The following is a 16407-nucleotide window of genomic DNA, read 5'->3' as shown; positions in this document are numbered from 1 at the left end:
GTCCCTAGTACAAGCTTGGTCTAGAAAGGCGTACCCCAAACAACCTCTTGTATCTAATACAATGGTTAATGAATAATTATAGAATTCCATTTCATTATATTCATAGGAGGACCATTTACCAACAGGTGACCGAATTACTTGTTAATACACTCTCCTGTAACAATACATGTATAAGTACAGTGAGCCACAAAAATAATTTAACAAATAAAAAAATTCAAATAGCCTTTTGTCCTTATCAACAATCGTTTTTTTTCTAAGTAATATAAAATTCAAAGGGTTGGCTTTATTTTATATACAAAAGGGAATATCTCAGTTGAAGTTAATATGTAAGAGCATTTCGAAATTTTGAAATAGTTCAGTTAATTTTGTGGCTGACTGTACCTAACTAACGTAATTGACGATTAACCCTATCACGGGACAGCTTATCTAATTGAAGTATCTGCTGCTATATCACACGTGGATCAATCTATCATAATACAATTTAATATGTCACGACTGCATAAACACATGTTTACTCTCGAGATCTAACAATCCACATTCTTACGAATAAAGGGAGAACACTTGAAATGTTTCAATGAGATGAAAGCCCCCTTCACACTATTGTTATTTGGATATTATAGGGTATCGGAGCCCGGCGTCATTCTTACGTTATTTGATTCTATTCCATATCACTATCCTACAGGGTTGTCGTAAATAATGTTCATAAAACTTATGGATTTAATACAATAATGCTATTATACCGTCTGTGTCCGAGAAATATTATACTGCGACTCGTTTGTGGTGTTTTACAAGTCATTTATCCAAGCCTAAGCTTGTATTAGACTTCTACAAGTCTAGATTTATTTATTTTTATCTTTAGTATGAGAATGTATCTTTTGCGCATTTGAATGAGGTGAAGCCTAAATTAAAATAAAAAACATACCTTAACGGTCATTAAATTAAATCTTCATTGTTCCAACTTTATTCAAACTTCAATACGAACTGCAAAATTTTACTTATTACTTACATTTTAATGATAATATTATCTCATTGATTACATCACAGTTATGTAGTCACAGCGACCTCACTGAGTGGAAGTCGATTCTATGTTAGGACGGGGCAAAAAGATTACAGTTATATACATAATACATGACAGATAACGAAAGTAGCTATATGTTGATAATCGCGCTATCATACCATGAGATCCTCAATCTGTAAGCGCAGTAGATACATAGTTGTACGAAAATATATGTAAGTAATGTAAATATATCCACGATTGAAACTCTAATTTTCTTATGCAAATTTTTTTTGCGGCACTAAATTTCATACATATTTAAAATCAGCACTTTTTTCTGTGTCTTTAACTAGTTAAAATTTATCGAAAAAAAAATTTACTTAAGTCAATTAGCCTTTCAACCATCAATATGTGATTATTATTAAAAAATAAATTTAATTTGCCTGGAACCATTTATATATCTAAATAATTCGGGTTCCAAATAGACCTGCTGGCAGACCTCAAGATAATTTAAGCTCTTTCTGCGTAGATCGGACCACAAATAACAACTAACAATTTGTATAATTCAACATTAAAGGTAGAATTTTACCATCAACTTTTCGAACCATCAACACTTCAGTCTGTCTCGTTACCTCGAAGTGCTGCAAAACATTCGAAACCTTCGTAAAAAAAATAAAAACCAGATATTTAAATTTCATCGCATATTCTCTTTAATTGGGAAAACATGCTCAACATATTGTAATTTTTGAAAACAGAATACAATACAAACTAATCTTAATTAAGCATTGCGAACAGTAATTTGAATAAATAATTTTATGTACAATTTATTCTGACACCCCTATTCATCTAGATGCATAATATTATAATATTGTTTATAACTTAACTTCATATATATAAGCAACGTTCCAAATCAAATTTTTGTACTAACGTGGTGCATGGCGCAGTGACAACGGCTCCGATACAGTCTCCTCGGCGTCATGGCGTTCAATAAGTTTTACTACTGCTTATTCATTACGTTGGTGAGCTGATAGTTCTAAAATACTGTCTTACTACTACATTTTAATCCATTAAAATTTTTATCTTCATTATTTTTTCTTAAAACGAAATCACCATAATAGAACACAAAGACGCATAACTAGGAGCTATTGGAATTAAATGAGACTTAATTCTCCGTTCATTGTATTAGCATTTAAATTCAATAAGCTTTGCATCTGAGATTACCACTCGTATATGCACGTCGGATAATAAGACTTCGGATAAAATCTATTTCCATATTGCTAGACCAGTTATATCTATATTTAATTAATTCACTAGTTTGTAACTAGAAATTTCTCGCGACTTCACCAGCACGAAATGCCTTCCCGAGTACCAAAGTTCCTAAATAGCTGTAGTAATGTACAATGCCATGAGAACGACGCCAGCGCCATCATTTAAAAATTTCGATTATTTTCCACGGGAGCTAATTACCAGGATATATGTAGCCTATATGTTAATCAAATACATTGTCTATCCCCGCGCTAATTCTCGCCCAAATTCGTTCAGCTATTTCCACGTTTACTTCTAAAAAAACATCTAAAATTTTCACAAATGTTCGCATTTATAATATTATTAAAAATAAAGATAAGATTTAGAAAATCACTTCCATAACTAAACCAGTTTACGGACTTGAAACACATTATAGTCAATTGCAGAAAGGCTACGTTTATTAATGTTGAAATTCATGTTTTATATGCTTTCCGAACAAACATTGCTCAATGTTAGGAAAATAATAATTGGTACAATTTTATCATAAAATATTATTTTGTTACAGTTCGCATCAGTAATAGTTTTGGCTGAAGATGCTAGCACGCAACTAAGCGATAGCAGCAGCTCTTCAAATAGTTCTGAAACAAAATCTGAAGCACCAACGTCCGGCAAATCCGATGATGTCGGTATTTTTAAACTTCCTAAATTTGAACCTTCCAGTTTACCACTTGCCCGTCAAAAGAGATATGCTGTGCATCATCAAAAAGAAGCTCGACAACAACAGCAATCCCATCAACAGGGAAATCGTAAACAACAAGTAGCTCAGCATCATGAGTCTCGGCAAAAACTTGCATCATCTCAACGCAAGGCTACTGGAAAACAACGTTTATCTCACCAAGAAGCACGTCAACAACATGGGTCTCAACGCCAGGGATCTGGTCAACAACGTGGAACCCAGCACCAGAAAGCTCGCCAACAACACAAATCTAAACACCAAGCTCGTAAACAAGGATCTCAACGTCATGAAGTTCGAAAACAACAAGGATCTCAACATCATGAAGTTCGGAAACAACACGGATCCCAACATCAAGTTCGAAAACAAAACAGAAAAAAAGACGATAAAACTTTCTTTTACATGCCTTATTACGCATACCCATATTATGGCGGTGGTCAGCTCTCTGGTCAAGGCGGAAATCGTTGGAATAGATGTAGCTATGGAAATCGCGTAAGTAAAATAACTGCTAAAAAATAGAGTCAAATATTCTGGAAAAAAACGAGAATTTTCCTAAACCGGTATTTATATCATTAGATATTACATTAGTAATGACACACGAACAAGTGGTCCAAATTCCCACTGATGAATTATATCTAAAGATGTCCTTCAATGTCTTATATTCTTCTACTTACATAAATTCAATTCCAATTAATGTACAGCGCAACAACTTTTTCTAGCATATTACAATGTTAGTTTTTATGAGCAGCCACTTGTCTTACATCCACCCGCTCTTCGAATTCTGAGCATAAACAATTGCATTTTTAATACTAGAACGCAGAATATAAATCGACGGTCCCTACGTAAAATATCGAATCTGCAAAATTGCATATTGCAGATGCAATACTTTACGTAGGGGGCGTGAAATAAACATGGTATGTTTAGTGTTAATCACCAAGGAAATAAGCACTTCGATCCTTATTGCCTTAAATAAATGCAGGTCATTTTAATAAGGATCGTTTAAATATCGACAGTCCCTCCCTACGCAAAGTATTGCATTTTGCAAATTCGATACTATACGTAGGGACCGTCGAAATAACTTATATTACACAGATATTTTTCATTGTAGTATAAGATATTCTTCAAAAAATATTCGGATAGTGATTGTATATAATTTTATATCTTCATTAAACTAAATAAACACTAATTAATATTATCAATTAAATAAGCTCATGACGTCTCTCTAAGATCAATCTATCAATAAAAGACAAAATAAAAAAGTTTATGCGTGAGTTACGTCCCATCGTATAACATAACGATAATAAATCAACAGCTTTCTTTTTCGCATTTACTGATAACACTAGTAATATTTAATTAATTTTATTCTAGCGAGGAGGTAGATGCCGCAGTTGCCATGAAACTGTGACATGTGTTGGCAACAGAGCAGTTGCTAGAAGATGCAGTGGCGTGCTCCGTTACTGTAATAATGGACGCTGTTCTATGACACCTGGAGCTAAATGTCGCCGACGCACAAGGAGTACAACACGTTCTAGAACATCTACGACGACGCCCACGTCTACTACTACTAGTACAACAGACAGCACAACTACTACTTCTTCTAGTGGAAATAGTAGTACCACGACAACATCAAGTGATACAACGAGTACTTCTGACGACTCAACCACTACTACTGAAAGTTCAACATCTACTTCTGACAGTACAACGACTACTACTAGCGATTCAACTACTACTACTACTGATAGTTCAACAACTACTACTAGCGATTCAACTACTACTACTGATAGTTCAACAACTACTACTAGCGATTCAACCACTACCAATGACGATTCAACATCTACTACTGACAGCACTACAACAACTAGTGGAAGTTCGACCACTACATCTGACGGTTCATCAACTACCACAAGCTCTGCAACCGATAGCACCACCTCGACTACTGGTAGTACAACTTCAACAACCAGTAGTACGACATCAACTACTGATAGCACTACTTCTACCACTGGTAGTACCACTTCAACAACTGATAGTACAACTTCAACAACCGGTAGTACAACTTCAACCTCTGGAAGTACAACATCGACAAGTGATAGTACTACTTCGACGACTGGTAGTACAACTTCAACAACCGATAGTACAACTTCAACAACCGCTAGTACAACTTCAACAGCTGGTAGTACAACTTCAACAACCGATAGTACGACTTCAACAACCGATAGTACCACTTCTACTACAGATAGTACAACTTCTACAACTGACAGTACAACTTCAACGACTGATAGTACCACCTCTACTACAGACAGTACAACATCAACTACAGACAGTACGACATCCACAACTGACAGTACAACTTCAACTACTGACAGTACAACTTCAACTACTGATAGTACGACATCCACAACTGACAGTACAACTTCAACTACTGACAGTACAACTTCAACAACTGACAGTACTACTTCTACAACGTCTAGCACCAGCACTACTACTGCATCGAGCTAAAAATAAAACTTACTCTGATAGCCTTACATTGTTGTACTATTTTGTCGTAATCATCAATCATTATTCTTTAATTTTTGGTAGTATATAGCGATGAATATCTATCTTCTCCACGATATTGAGCTCTTATGCTAACCAAAGTACTATTTCAGATTCCATCCCCAACACAACGGCTAGCAGTATTTTTAGCTAAAATGATAATCCAAATTTTTTAACAGATAGCTCCAGCTCTTCAACCTCATCTACAACTACAACCGAAGAGGACGAGTATTCTGAATAAACTGCTCTGGTTCAGAATAATTTTGCAATATTTTTTAATGGGAATAATGTTCATTTAGATCATAAAACTTATTATATGTTGATTGTACTATATTGTCATGTTAAACAATGTTTCAATAAAAATCTCTGTTTATCTAGTGAAATAGTCATTACAACTTTACGTTGATTACTTTAATATTTATGAATTCACTAACAGCTTTTGATGTTGTGTTCAATTTAATTGTCTAAATTTCACTTATAACGTCAATTTTCAATAAGTATTTTGTTGGATTCTATTATTAATATTCATTGAAGTCCTACGTACCTAATATATGAAATTAAGAAAAATACATGGTATTTTGATTTTAATTATTTTCTAATAGTGTTCTTACTTATGTATTAATAAGAAAAAATAAAATCTATATAACCCTCAAATTAATTTTAGGTAATGAAAAGAAGAACAAACTACTGATATTATAAGATATATGAACAATCTAGTAATGTTTGCTTGTATTTACTTAATAATGCACAGAAAAAAGCAATACACTTGTGGAACTTTATAAATGATCCATCAGAATTCTAGAAAGAGGCAATTAGGGAAAAGCCCGGGGGACCGATTTATCTCAAACTTTTCTGTCCATATTCAATCTGACTGGATAAAAAATTATTATACCTGTATTCACAAATAATATGAGGTCGCACAGTGCGCTAGACCGCACTACTACTTTACTATTTATTGTCAGTGTCATAATAATATTGTCGGCAAATACATATTTTTTTTACTTTTTTTATGACCGCCAACTAAAGTAAAGTCTTAACTCAATATTAGCAAATCATAGCACTCCTTTGCCTACTGCTATAGCAATTCATGATAATTATGATATTGCATTAACAATTAATGAATAATTCTGACATTGCGTTAATAAATCAAACCACATGCTCCTCTTTACTTCTGCTAGCATTATGCCAAAAAACATTCAAGAATAACGAATGCTTTACTTTTCTGGTGTTTTAATCATTGCGTTGTTAAATGCGAATATGACGCATGCGTGAATGTATTTCTGACTAAAAGTATATTTCCTATGCGATGACTTAATTCTCTTGAAGTAATAGGAGCAGCAATAGAGCGCGATAGAAAATTAAAATTACTTTTATTGATATTTATTTTGTTTGTAACGTAAACTTTTTATTTTACATTTAAGCTACGGTTCAATTAACTCATCATAAAGTGTTATCTTCAAGAAGATAAATATGTAGTTTAATTTAGTAATGCAATGTTCAATGTATAACGGGTCCCTGTGCTCAATCACCAGTCTCCTATCCATCAAGCTGTCTAGCTTTCCTGTAGCTGTCGAGAACAATTTTTAAGACAGTCGTCTGACTGTCTTAAAAATTGATATTTTTTAAAAAGGTTAACACTGGGAACTCTATAATACTGCGGACTGTAAAGACTATCGTGCTAAAAGCACTGAGAAACAGACTCTTGATAATAGCCTAGTCTATAATAGCTAGGTAACGTTTTTTCATATGACCATATGTCCTTTCTTTCTTTATTCGGATAAATGTAGAAACTTCGAACTATTAACGTCGATTATAATTATTGTCAAAAATAAACACTTTAGCAAATAACCATTATTGAAGGTATTAATTTGTGTTGTGCATCCTGTTATGTTTGGCTTGGTGGAGAGGCCTATGTTGTGGACTAAAGCCTAAATCCTCTAAGTAATACAAACAACATGTGTCCAGCCTAGTTCAATCAATAATAAGAGCTGATTTTAACATTAAAATTATTAAAAAATGTATTTAAAGTTATTAAACACATAACTATATTTAGATTTGTTAATAATTAATAATAAATAAATTTTGTTAGTAATATCCTCGGCACTCAATCAACAAATCTCAAAATTGGAGAGAACTTAGCTATAGCACAAACTTACTCGTATATGTGTTATCGCAACATTTTCATTAAAAATCAAAGTAGTTTGCACGAATTTTAGCGTTATAGTATATGTTAAGTTATGCGTTTTAAGACAATTTTGTATAGAAATTTTAATTGCGCCCTATGAACGTATTTGGAAATAAAACACGGCAGCGTGAACACAGGTTGCGTAAACTTCAAATACCAATTCGTGTAACCATGATAGCAGTAAACCTAAAATGTATGGAAATCGGGATGAACACAGGTTGCGTAAACTTCAAATATTAATTCGTGTAACCATGGTAGCAGTAAGCCTAAAATATATGGAAATCGGCATTATTTTAACGCTTTATTAAAATCGATCCCAATTCGATTGTTCTAAATGGAGACGGCCGCATTCTATTTTGACCGACCTAGAGAACATCACTCTGGTCATTAGTCGTAAAAACGATTAACATTTTATTGTCAACCGACCATTCAGAAATACTTAAAACGGGCGCATTCTATTTTGACCTATGACTCTGCCCATTCGCCGTAAAACGAGTTCCTAAAATTCACACACTCCACAAGACCTCAGTTCCGTCCTCGCCGCGTTTCCCGTCCCCCCGACCAGCTCCAGTTCCAGCCCGCGTGCCAACGAATAGAATAGATAGTTTGTTTATTACACTCATCCCATAATCGTTGATATCTCATCCTCTCCGAGTTGTCATCCTGAGCCGAGGTTTGTAACCCGTTAGTGGGTTGCCCCAAACATGGTCACTTAATTTTTAAGGGTTGCGAGCGCCTAAAGCGCTCACCCTAAAGGCCGGTGTGTTTGTATAAGCCGACCCTCGGCGGGCTAATAAACGTATGACAGGTTATAAAAAAAAATAATTTACTAGATACGAATACTCTGCGCAATACATTGTGGTAGCGACGAATTGCTCTACGGAGAGCAGCTGGCAAGAACAAAAAATAGCTCGGATAATCCAAGAAAAGATCTGACACCACGTAAGGCTCCAAGCGCAAGGCTTTTTCTCGGATAGGCAAAGACGTTTCTAAAGAAGGGCACCGCCGCATACACCCACAGCGCAATATTATACGTGCTTAAGGAACTGAGAGGCAACAGGAATAGACGTTAACTTCAATAAGGAATCTATTTCTCGCCTAGTTATTACGGCGTATACTTTTTTAGATATTTTATTAATTCAGTAACTTAGAAGTAATAAGGTAAATATACATCTCACATATCTTTTTTTTATTGCTTTGAATGACGAGACGAGCATGCCATTCGCCTGATGGTAAGCGATACAACCGCTCATAAACTGTAAAAACACCATCCAACATCTTGAATTACAAAGTATTGATTGGTATTCCACTGAGCTCACCATCATCAGACGTAAGATGTTTAGTCTTATTATGTCCAGTAGTTACACTGGGTACAATGTCCTTCAAACCGGAACACAACAATGTGTACACACTGCTGCTTGGCGGCAGAAATAGACATTAATTTTATTAAATTATTATCATGAAAATTCCTTGCATCTATTTGCTGTATGACACGTGTATCGACATAGCCCAATACTCATTACAATTTGATACGTCACAACTACATAAAACACATGTTTACTTGTACTCTCAAGATCTAACAATACACATTCTTAAAGTATAAAGACAGAACACAAGAAACGTTTCAATAAGATGAAAGCCCTCTTCATAGTATTGTAATTTGATATTATTATGTTTGATGTATCTGAGCCAATTCTTATGTCATTTGGATCTATAATCCAAATATATTTCATATCATTCTTAGGGTTGGTAAACCTATTTGTGATTATTAAATTTGGAGTATATAAATTGAATTAAAGTACCCAGTCCTTACTGAAATGAGACCAGAGGCCAATTCAAATTTGTCGCAATCTAAAAATTATAAAAATATTATATAAAATTGTATCAATGAATAACTATGTTACCATTTTCAAGATGGTAATGACATTACAGGTTTTCAAGCGCAATAAGAACACTTGATAACAGTGTTTCGCTTGTTCGTTTAATGATATACGCTGCCAAAAACTAATACTTTTTTATAATTTTATTGGAAGGATTGAATTGTGTTCTTATTTTTATTCCTACTCGAAAGAACAGTTTCATTGGTTACATCTAAATGAAGCTACCAAGGCGGACAAAGAAGCCTTCTCAGATCGACCAAGCTCTATGCGTTTTTATATTTCAAAATGCAAAAAATCTACGTTGTTACAAAAACGAAACCCGGTCAATCGCGTATCCTACCACAGAAGTACCCACTATTTTAATGTGTATATTATACACAAATTATGGCCAAGTTTGAAATATTTAATAAAACGAAAATTTAAAAAATACATACATGAATAAAATACCACTGTGTCAATAATTATAATCTCATCTTTGGTGACACCCCTATTCTGCATATTATCATAATTATTATTGTGAATATAAAGCTATCTATATAAGCGTGGTTATCAGCCACAACCACTTCTATTTTTTGGACCAACGTGGTTCATGGATCAGTGACAACGGTTTCGATACGGTCTCCTTAGCGACATGGAGTTCAATAAAATTTACATCTGCTTACTTGTAACGTTGGTAAGCTATGAACTACTTTTATTTCTTCACGTCAAAACATTATAACGTTGTAGAATATTATTCTAAAATAAATCGCCCACATATATGTCATTACGTCTAATATTTCGCGCTGTTTTAATGGGAGCGTCCTTTTGCCTTGCCGCTACCTTTGTCGAACCTTGGGGCTTTGTGTTCGCTAGGTAGGTCTGATAAAGATGAATTAGATTTGTGCAAACCTACATATTACATGTAATATCTAAGGGCATAGATCACACCCTCCGCGTGTGTAAAGAACTTCTCTATTTTATCAATTGATATCTTTTAAATCTGCCTTGGTGGCGTTATTGTATTACGTACAACTGCTGTACTGAGGTCTATGGTTCGATCCTCGGATCGGGTAAAGTCAATTGGGTTTTTCTACTCAGTATCAGCCCGGAGCCTGAAATTTGTGACCGGGGCTCGCTATACATAATGGGACGGAATACACATAGCGGAAAATGAATGCACTAGTTGAGCCTCTGCCAACCCCTTCGATAGATCTTTTTATTATATAGCCATATTTTTTTTATAGGACAAACATTAATTTATGTTATTTAATAGTAATTATAATTTATCAAAAATATATTGTTACAGTTTGTCTCAGTAACGGTTTTAGCTGAAGAAGCTACGACGTGCCTAAATGTAGCCTATGTGTTAATCAAATACATTGTCTATCCCCGCGCTAATTCTCGCCCAAACTCGTTCAGCTGTTTCCACGTTTACTTCTAAAAAACATCTAAAATTCTCACAAACGTTCGCATTTATAATATTATTAAAAATAAAGATAAGATTTAGAAAATCACTTCCATAACTAAACCAGTTTACGGTCTTGAAACACATTATGGTCAATTGTAGAAAGGCGACGTTTATTAATGTTGAAATTCATGTTTTATATGCTTTCCGAACAAACATTGCTCAATGTTAGGAAAATAATAATTGGTACAATTTTATCATAAAATATTATTTTGTTACAGTTCGCATCAGTAATAGTTTTGGCTGAAGATGCTAGCACGCAACTCAGCAATAGCAGCAGTTCTTCAAATAGTTCTGAAACAAAATCTGAAGCACCAACGTCTGGCAAATCAAATGATAGCGGTATTTTTAAACTTCCTAAATTTGAACCTTCCCGTTTACCAGTTGTCCGTCAAAAGAGATATGCTACACATCATCAAAACGGAGCTCGACAACAACAACAATCCCATCAGCAGGGAGCTCGTAAACAACAAGTAGCACAGCATCATCAATCTCGGCAACAACTTGCTTCATCTCTACGCAAGAGAGCCGGACAGCAACAGGCATCTCATCAAGGAGCACGGCAACAAAACGAATCTCGGCACCAAAAATCTCGACAAAAGCAAAAATCTCAACCCCAAAGATCTGGCCAGCAACACAGATCTCAAACCCAAGGTGCTCGTCAAAATCAAAAACCTCAACGCCAGGGATCTGGTCAACAACCCGGATCTCAACACCAAAAATCTCACCAACACCAAAAATCTCACCAACAACAAAAATCTCAGCACCATAACGCTGGTAAACAACACGGATCTCAACAACATGATGTTCGAAGACAGCACGGATCTCAACATCATGAAGTTCGGAAACAGCACGGATCTCAACATCATGAAGTTCGGAAACAGCACGGATCTCAACATCATGAAGTTCGAAAACAGCATGGATCCCATCATCAAGTACAACCACAAAAAGGAAAGAAACCCGAAAAAACTTTCTTTTACAGACCTTATTATGGATATTATCCCTATTACGGCGGTGGCCAGGCCTCAGGTCAACAGGGAGGATATAGTGGCATTCGTCGAAATAGATGCAGCTATGGGAATCGGGTAAATAGAAATTTAATGTTTTTTTTTACAAAATATTGTTAATATCAGAGAATCTACAAAAAAAAAAATAATTACAACGTAAATGCCATCGAGCAAATATATCAGCTATTAGCCAAAAAATACCTGGTCTGTGAACATGTTATAGATATGAAAGCAAATTAAATCTTTAGCAGTACATCGCAGAAGGTTCTATAATCTTAGTGACGTAAAGAACACGACGACTAATAGTCTGGTATTTGATGAAACAGCATGGGACTGATACGTCGATCTAATAGAATTACATTTATTTCAGATAATATTATGATTCTTATAATAGTTTTACTGTAAGTAAGAATAAGAATTAGTTTAAATCGAGTTTCATTATTATATTACAATCCAATAAATATGTTCTGATTTTGTTAGGTGCTTTAAAGAGTGAACATCAGGGTCTAATTTTGAAAATAATCTATTATATTTGCTAATGCACATTTTAACTTTAATCAAATAACGGAATATGCAAATAAAAGTTAAAAAAATTTAGTGTTGTAGCATTGTAGAATCTTGACAAAATACGCCAAAATTTTATTAAACTTGCTAGACTAGTCCAATACATCAACAGAATTAGTTATTAAAGAAGAATAATAAATAAGGAAAAAATAGCTAACTAAGGAATTTCATTATTTATCTTTAAAAGCAAACCTATTTGGTTTTATTTATATCATTATTTTATTAACTTTGTTATCTATTATTGAGACGCCTTAATTACAATTATAAACAATTGGCACCAGTTATCATATTACTCTACGATTTAAGTCTCTAAAATCCATCCATCACCTCGAGTGGGGGTCCATCACCTCGAGTAAGTCAGTCCCGCCAAGCTGGTCTAATTTGGCATCCTGGAGAGTAATCCTTGCCGATGAAATCCAACCCCAATGGTCAAGACTTGCACTTAAAGACCCGAACTCGAGAACTATTATAGATATGATAAAGAAGAAAGCTCCTTTCTTCTTCGTGCCGTCATAGGTCTTTCTCCCGATGCTTTTTTATCGTCCTGTTCTGGTGCACTCTGTATATCATTGTCCATAAGAGTACGGCTTTCTTGGTCTAAATATAAGACAGTATTCAGTATTAGTCTTAACTGATCACCAAATAATTAAGTTTGATATTAATGTATACTTACATACTCTTCTTTAAAATCCATATTAAAGCCTAGAGTTTTAACGTTGAGTTAACTTTCCCGCATACACAAATAAACCATCCATAATATTTATTTCAGCGAGGAGCTAGATGTCGCAGTTGCCATGAAGCTGTTACATGTGTTGGCTACAGAATGGTTGCTAGAAGATGCAGTGGCGTGCTCCGTTACTGCAACAATGGACGCTGTTCTATGACACCTGGAGCTAAATGCCGCCGACGTACAAGAAGTACAACGCGTTCCAGAACTACGACAACAACGCCTACTTCTACAAGTACCAGTACCTCAAATAGTTCTGATGATACAACGACTTCTACTGAGAGTTCAACAACTACGACTGACAGTTCAACGTCTACTGTCGGTGATTCGACCACTACTACATCCGGCGGCTCAACAACGACTACAACAACTTCCACTACTACATCGAGCAGTTCAACAAGTACATCTGCAGCATCCCCAAGTTCAACTTCAACTACAACGACAAGTACATCCACTACATCTCCAACTTCTACTACAACTACAAGCTCTTCAACTGATAGTACCACTTCAACAAGTGGTACTACAACTTCGACCACTGGTAGTACAACTTCGACAACTAGTGGTACAACTTCGACAACTGATAGTACAACATCAACTACTGGGAGTACAACTTCCACAACCGGGAGTACAACTTCAACAACTGATAGTACAACTTCAACAACCGGGAGTACAACTTCGACAACCGGCAGTACAACTTCAACAACTGGCAGTACAACCTCAACAACCGGCAGTACAACTTCAACAACTGATAGTACAACTTCAACAACCGATGGTACAACTACGACAACTGATAGCACAACTTCGACAACTGATAGCACCACTTCGACAACTGGTGGCACAACTTCAACAACAGCCAGTACAACATCAACTACTGATAGTACAACATCAACTACTGGTAGTACAACATCAACAACTGACAGTACAACATCAACTACTGACAGTACAACTTCCACTACTGATAGTACAACGTCGACTACTGATAGTACAACGTCGACTACTGATAGTACAACGTCAACTACGGATAGTACAACGTCAGCTACTGACAGTACAACTTCCACAACTGACAGTACAACATCAACTACCGATAGTACAACATCCACAACTGACAGTACAACTTCCACAACTGACAGTACAACATCAACTACCGATAGTACAACATCCACAACTGACAGTACAACATCAACTACCGACGGCACAACTTCAACTACTGATAGTACAACATCGACTACTGATAGTACAACATCAACTACTGACGACACAACTTCAACTACTGATAGTACAACAACAACTACTGATAGTACAACTTCCACGACGGCCAGTACAACATCAACTACCGAAAGTACAACTTCAACGACTGACAGTACAACTTCAACTACCGACAGCACAACTTCAGCTACTGATAGTACAACATCGACTACCGACAGTACAACTTCCACGACTGATAGTACAACATCAACTACCGAAAGTACAACTTCAACGACTGATAGTACAACTTCAACTACCGACAGCACTACTTCAACTACTGATAGTACAACATCGACGACCGACAGTACAACTTCCACGACTGATAGTACAACATCAACTACTGAAAGTACAACATCAACTACCGACAGCACAACTTCAACAACTGATAGTACAACATCGACTACCGACAGTACAACTTCCACGACTGATAGTACAACTTCAACTACCGACAGCACAACTTCAACTACTGATAGTACAACATCGACTACTGATAGTACAACTTCCACGACTGACAGTACAACATCAACTACCGACAGTACAACTTCCACGACTGACAGTACCACTTCTAGCACCAGCACTACTACTGCATCGGGTTAAGATTAATTAAACTTGTTGTATATGTATTCTCATGGTTTCACAATGTTACTATTATGTCTTCAACCTCGTCTACTTTAATTACAATGGAAGAGACTCGTCGTCTTTAAAATAAACTCCTTCGGTTCAAAATATATATTATTATTGCGCTACAATTATGGTCGAGTCTAATGGAATCCGTGTCTGCCTACATGTTAAATTTATCGAAAAATAAATGTATAAAATGAAATCATTTTTCGTTATTGTTAAGTTTTATTTAGAACCCCAATCACACTTTACCTCCTTTTTAGCAGTATGCAACATAATTCACGCACATACACATTACACGCACACCTTTTACTAGCTATGTTGTATCCTAGTAACAGGGGAAAATCTTTTTCATTTGTGGGGCGCAATTCTATACCGTAATACGAACAGCGGCTCGAAAAATAGTCCGAAAAAGTAATATACTGACTTAATCATGTTGTAATTAATGTTACAATTAAAATAATAAAAATAAATTTCTAAATAAAAATAGAAAAAGTCTTGAAACTTTTTTGAAACAGGAATATAAGAGCAAAGAAAACAAATTCGAGGCGTGAAGGTTAAAGGAATTTAGATGCCAGCTGGGTGCCACTTTTTGGGATATATTTTTATTTATCTACGTTTATTATATGTTTTTAAACATATATAATGCAGAAGATTAAATTTTATCATTTATTTTTTTTTAAACTTTGTTAGGTTAAAAAATTCGTAAATAAAGATTATTTTCCTGGAGTAATCTCGATTTTATTATATGAAAATCTTGTCGTGTCCGCTAGTTCAAAGATTATATTATGAGCTTCTAATGTTATAAGTAAATCAGAATTCCAGAAAAGTCAACTAACGCCCAACCGCACAATCACTTTATCTCTCTCTCATCTTTAAATACATACTACCCTAACAGCTAAATAAGAAACGTTTAATTTTTGTGACTGACTATTTCCCACAAAATAAAACTAAAAGAGTGTACAGGACCCAGGCTAAACTTTAAACACCCATGAGGAGACATAAATTTGAATTCAAATAACCCCTAGTAAATTTTCCTTTTTAGACGCTTCAATTCATTTTTGAAGCATAAGTTCTTTTCTTATAGGGGCACAGAAAAATGACCTCACTACATATTATAGTAAATGAAGTGGGGTTCAGAAAGTATTAACAAAAAGGAGTATTTATCCTTCGTTAGTTGACACAATAATGCCAAAATGTTTGATATACATAGGCTGAATCCGGAACGCG

At 35.1% G+C, this 16407-nt stretch overlaps 1 protein-coding gene across 1 annotated transcript; it reads left to right on the top strand.

The window, feature by feature from the left end:
- The first annotated feature begins 1932 nt into the window (after positions 1 to 1932).
- LOC115455833 (mucin-22) lies at positions 1933 to 15157 on the top strand. Its single transcript, XM_037437193.1, has 5 exons — positions 1933 to 2013; positions 2805 to 3464; positions 4341 to 5463; positions 11540 to 12098; positions 13407 to 15157. The coding sequence occupies exons 1-5, from the start codon at positions 1972 to 1974 to the stop codon at positions 15151 to 15153; spliced, it is 4131 nt and encodes a 1376-aa protein (XP_037293090.1). The 5' UTR covers positions 1933 to 1971; the 3' UTR covers positions 15154 to 15157.
- The last annotated feature ends 1250 nt before the right edge of the window (positions 15158 to 16407 follow it).

The sequence above is a fragment of the Manduca sexta genome, chromosome 10 (genome assembly GCF_014839805.1).
Source record: "Manduca sexta isolate Smith_Timp_Sample1 chromosome 10, JHU_Msex_v1.0, whole genome shotgun sequence".
In the NCBI taxonomy this organism is placed as follows: Eukaryota; Metazoa; Arthropoda; class Insecta; order Lepidoptera; family Sphingidae; genus Manduca; species Manduca sexta.
The sequence above is the reverse complement of the archived record's forward strand: the minus strand, read 5'-3'. Positions and strand labels throughout refer to the sequence as shown.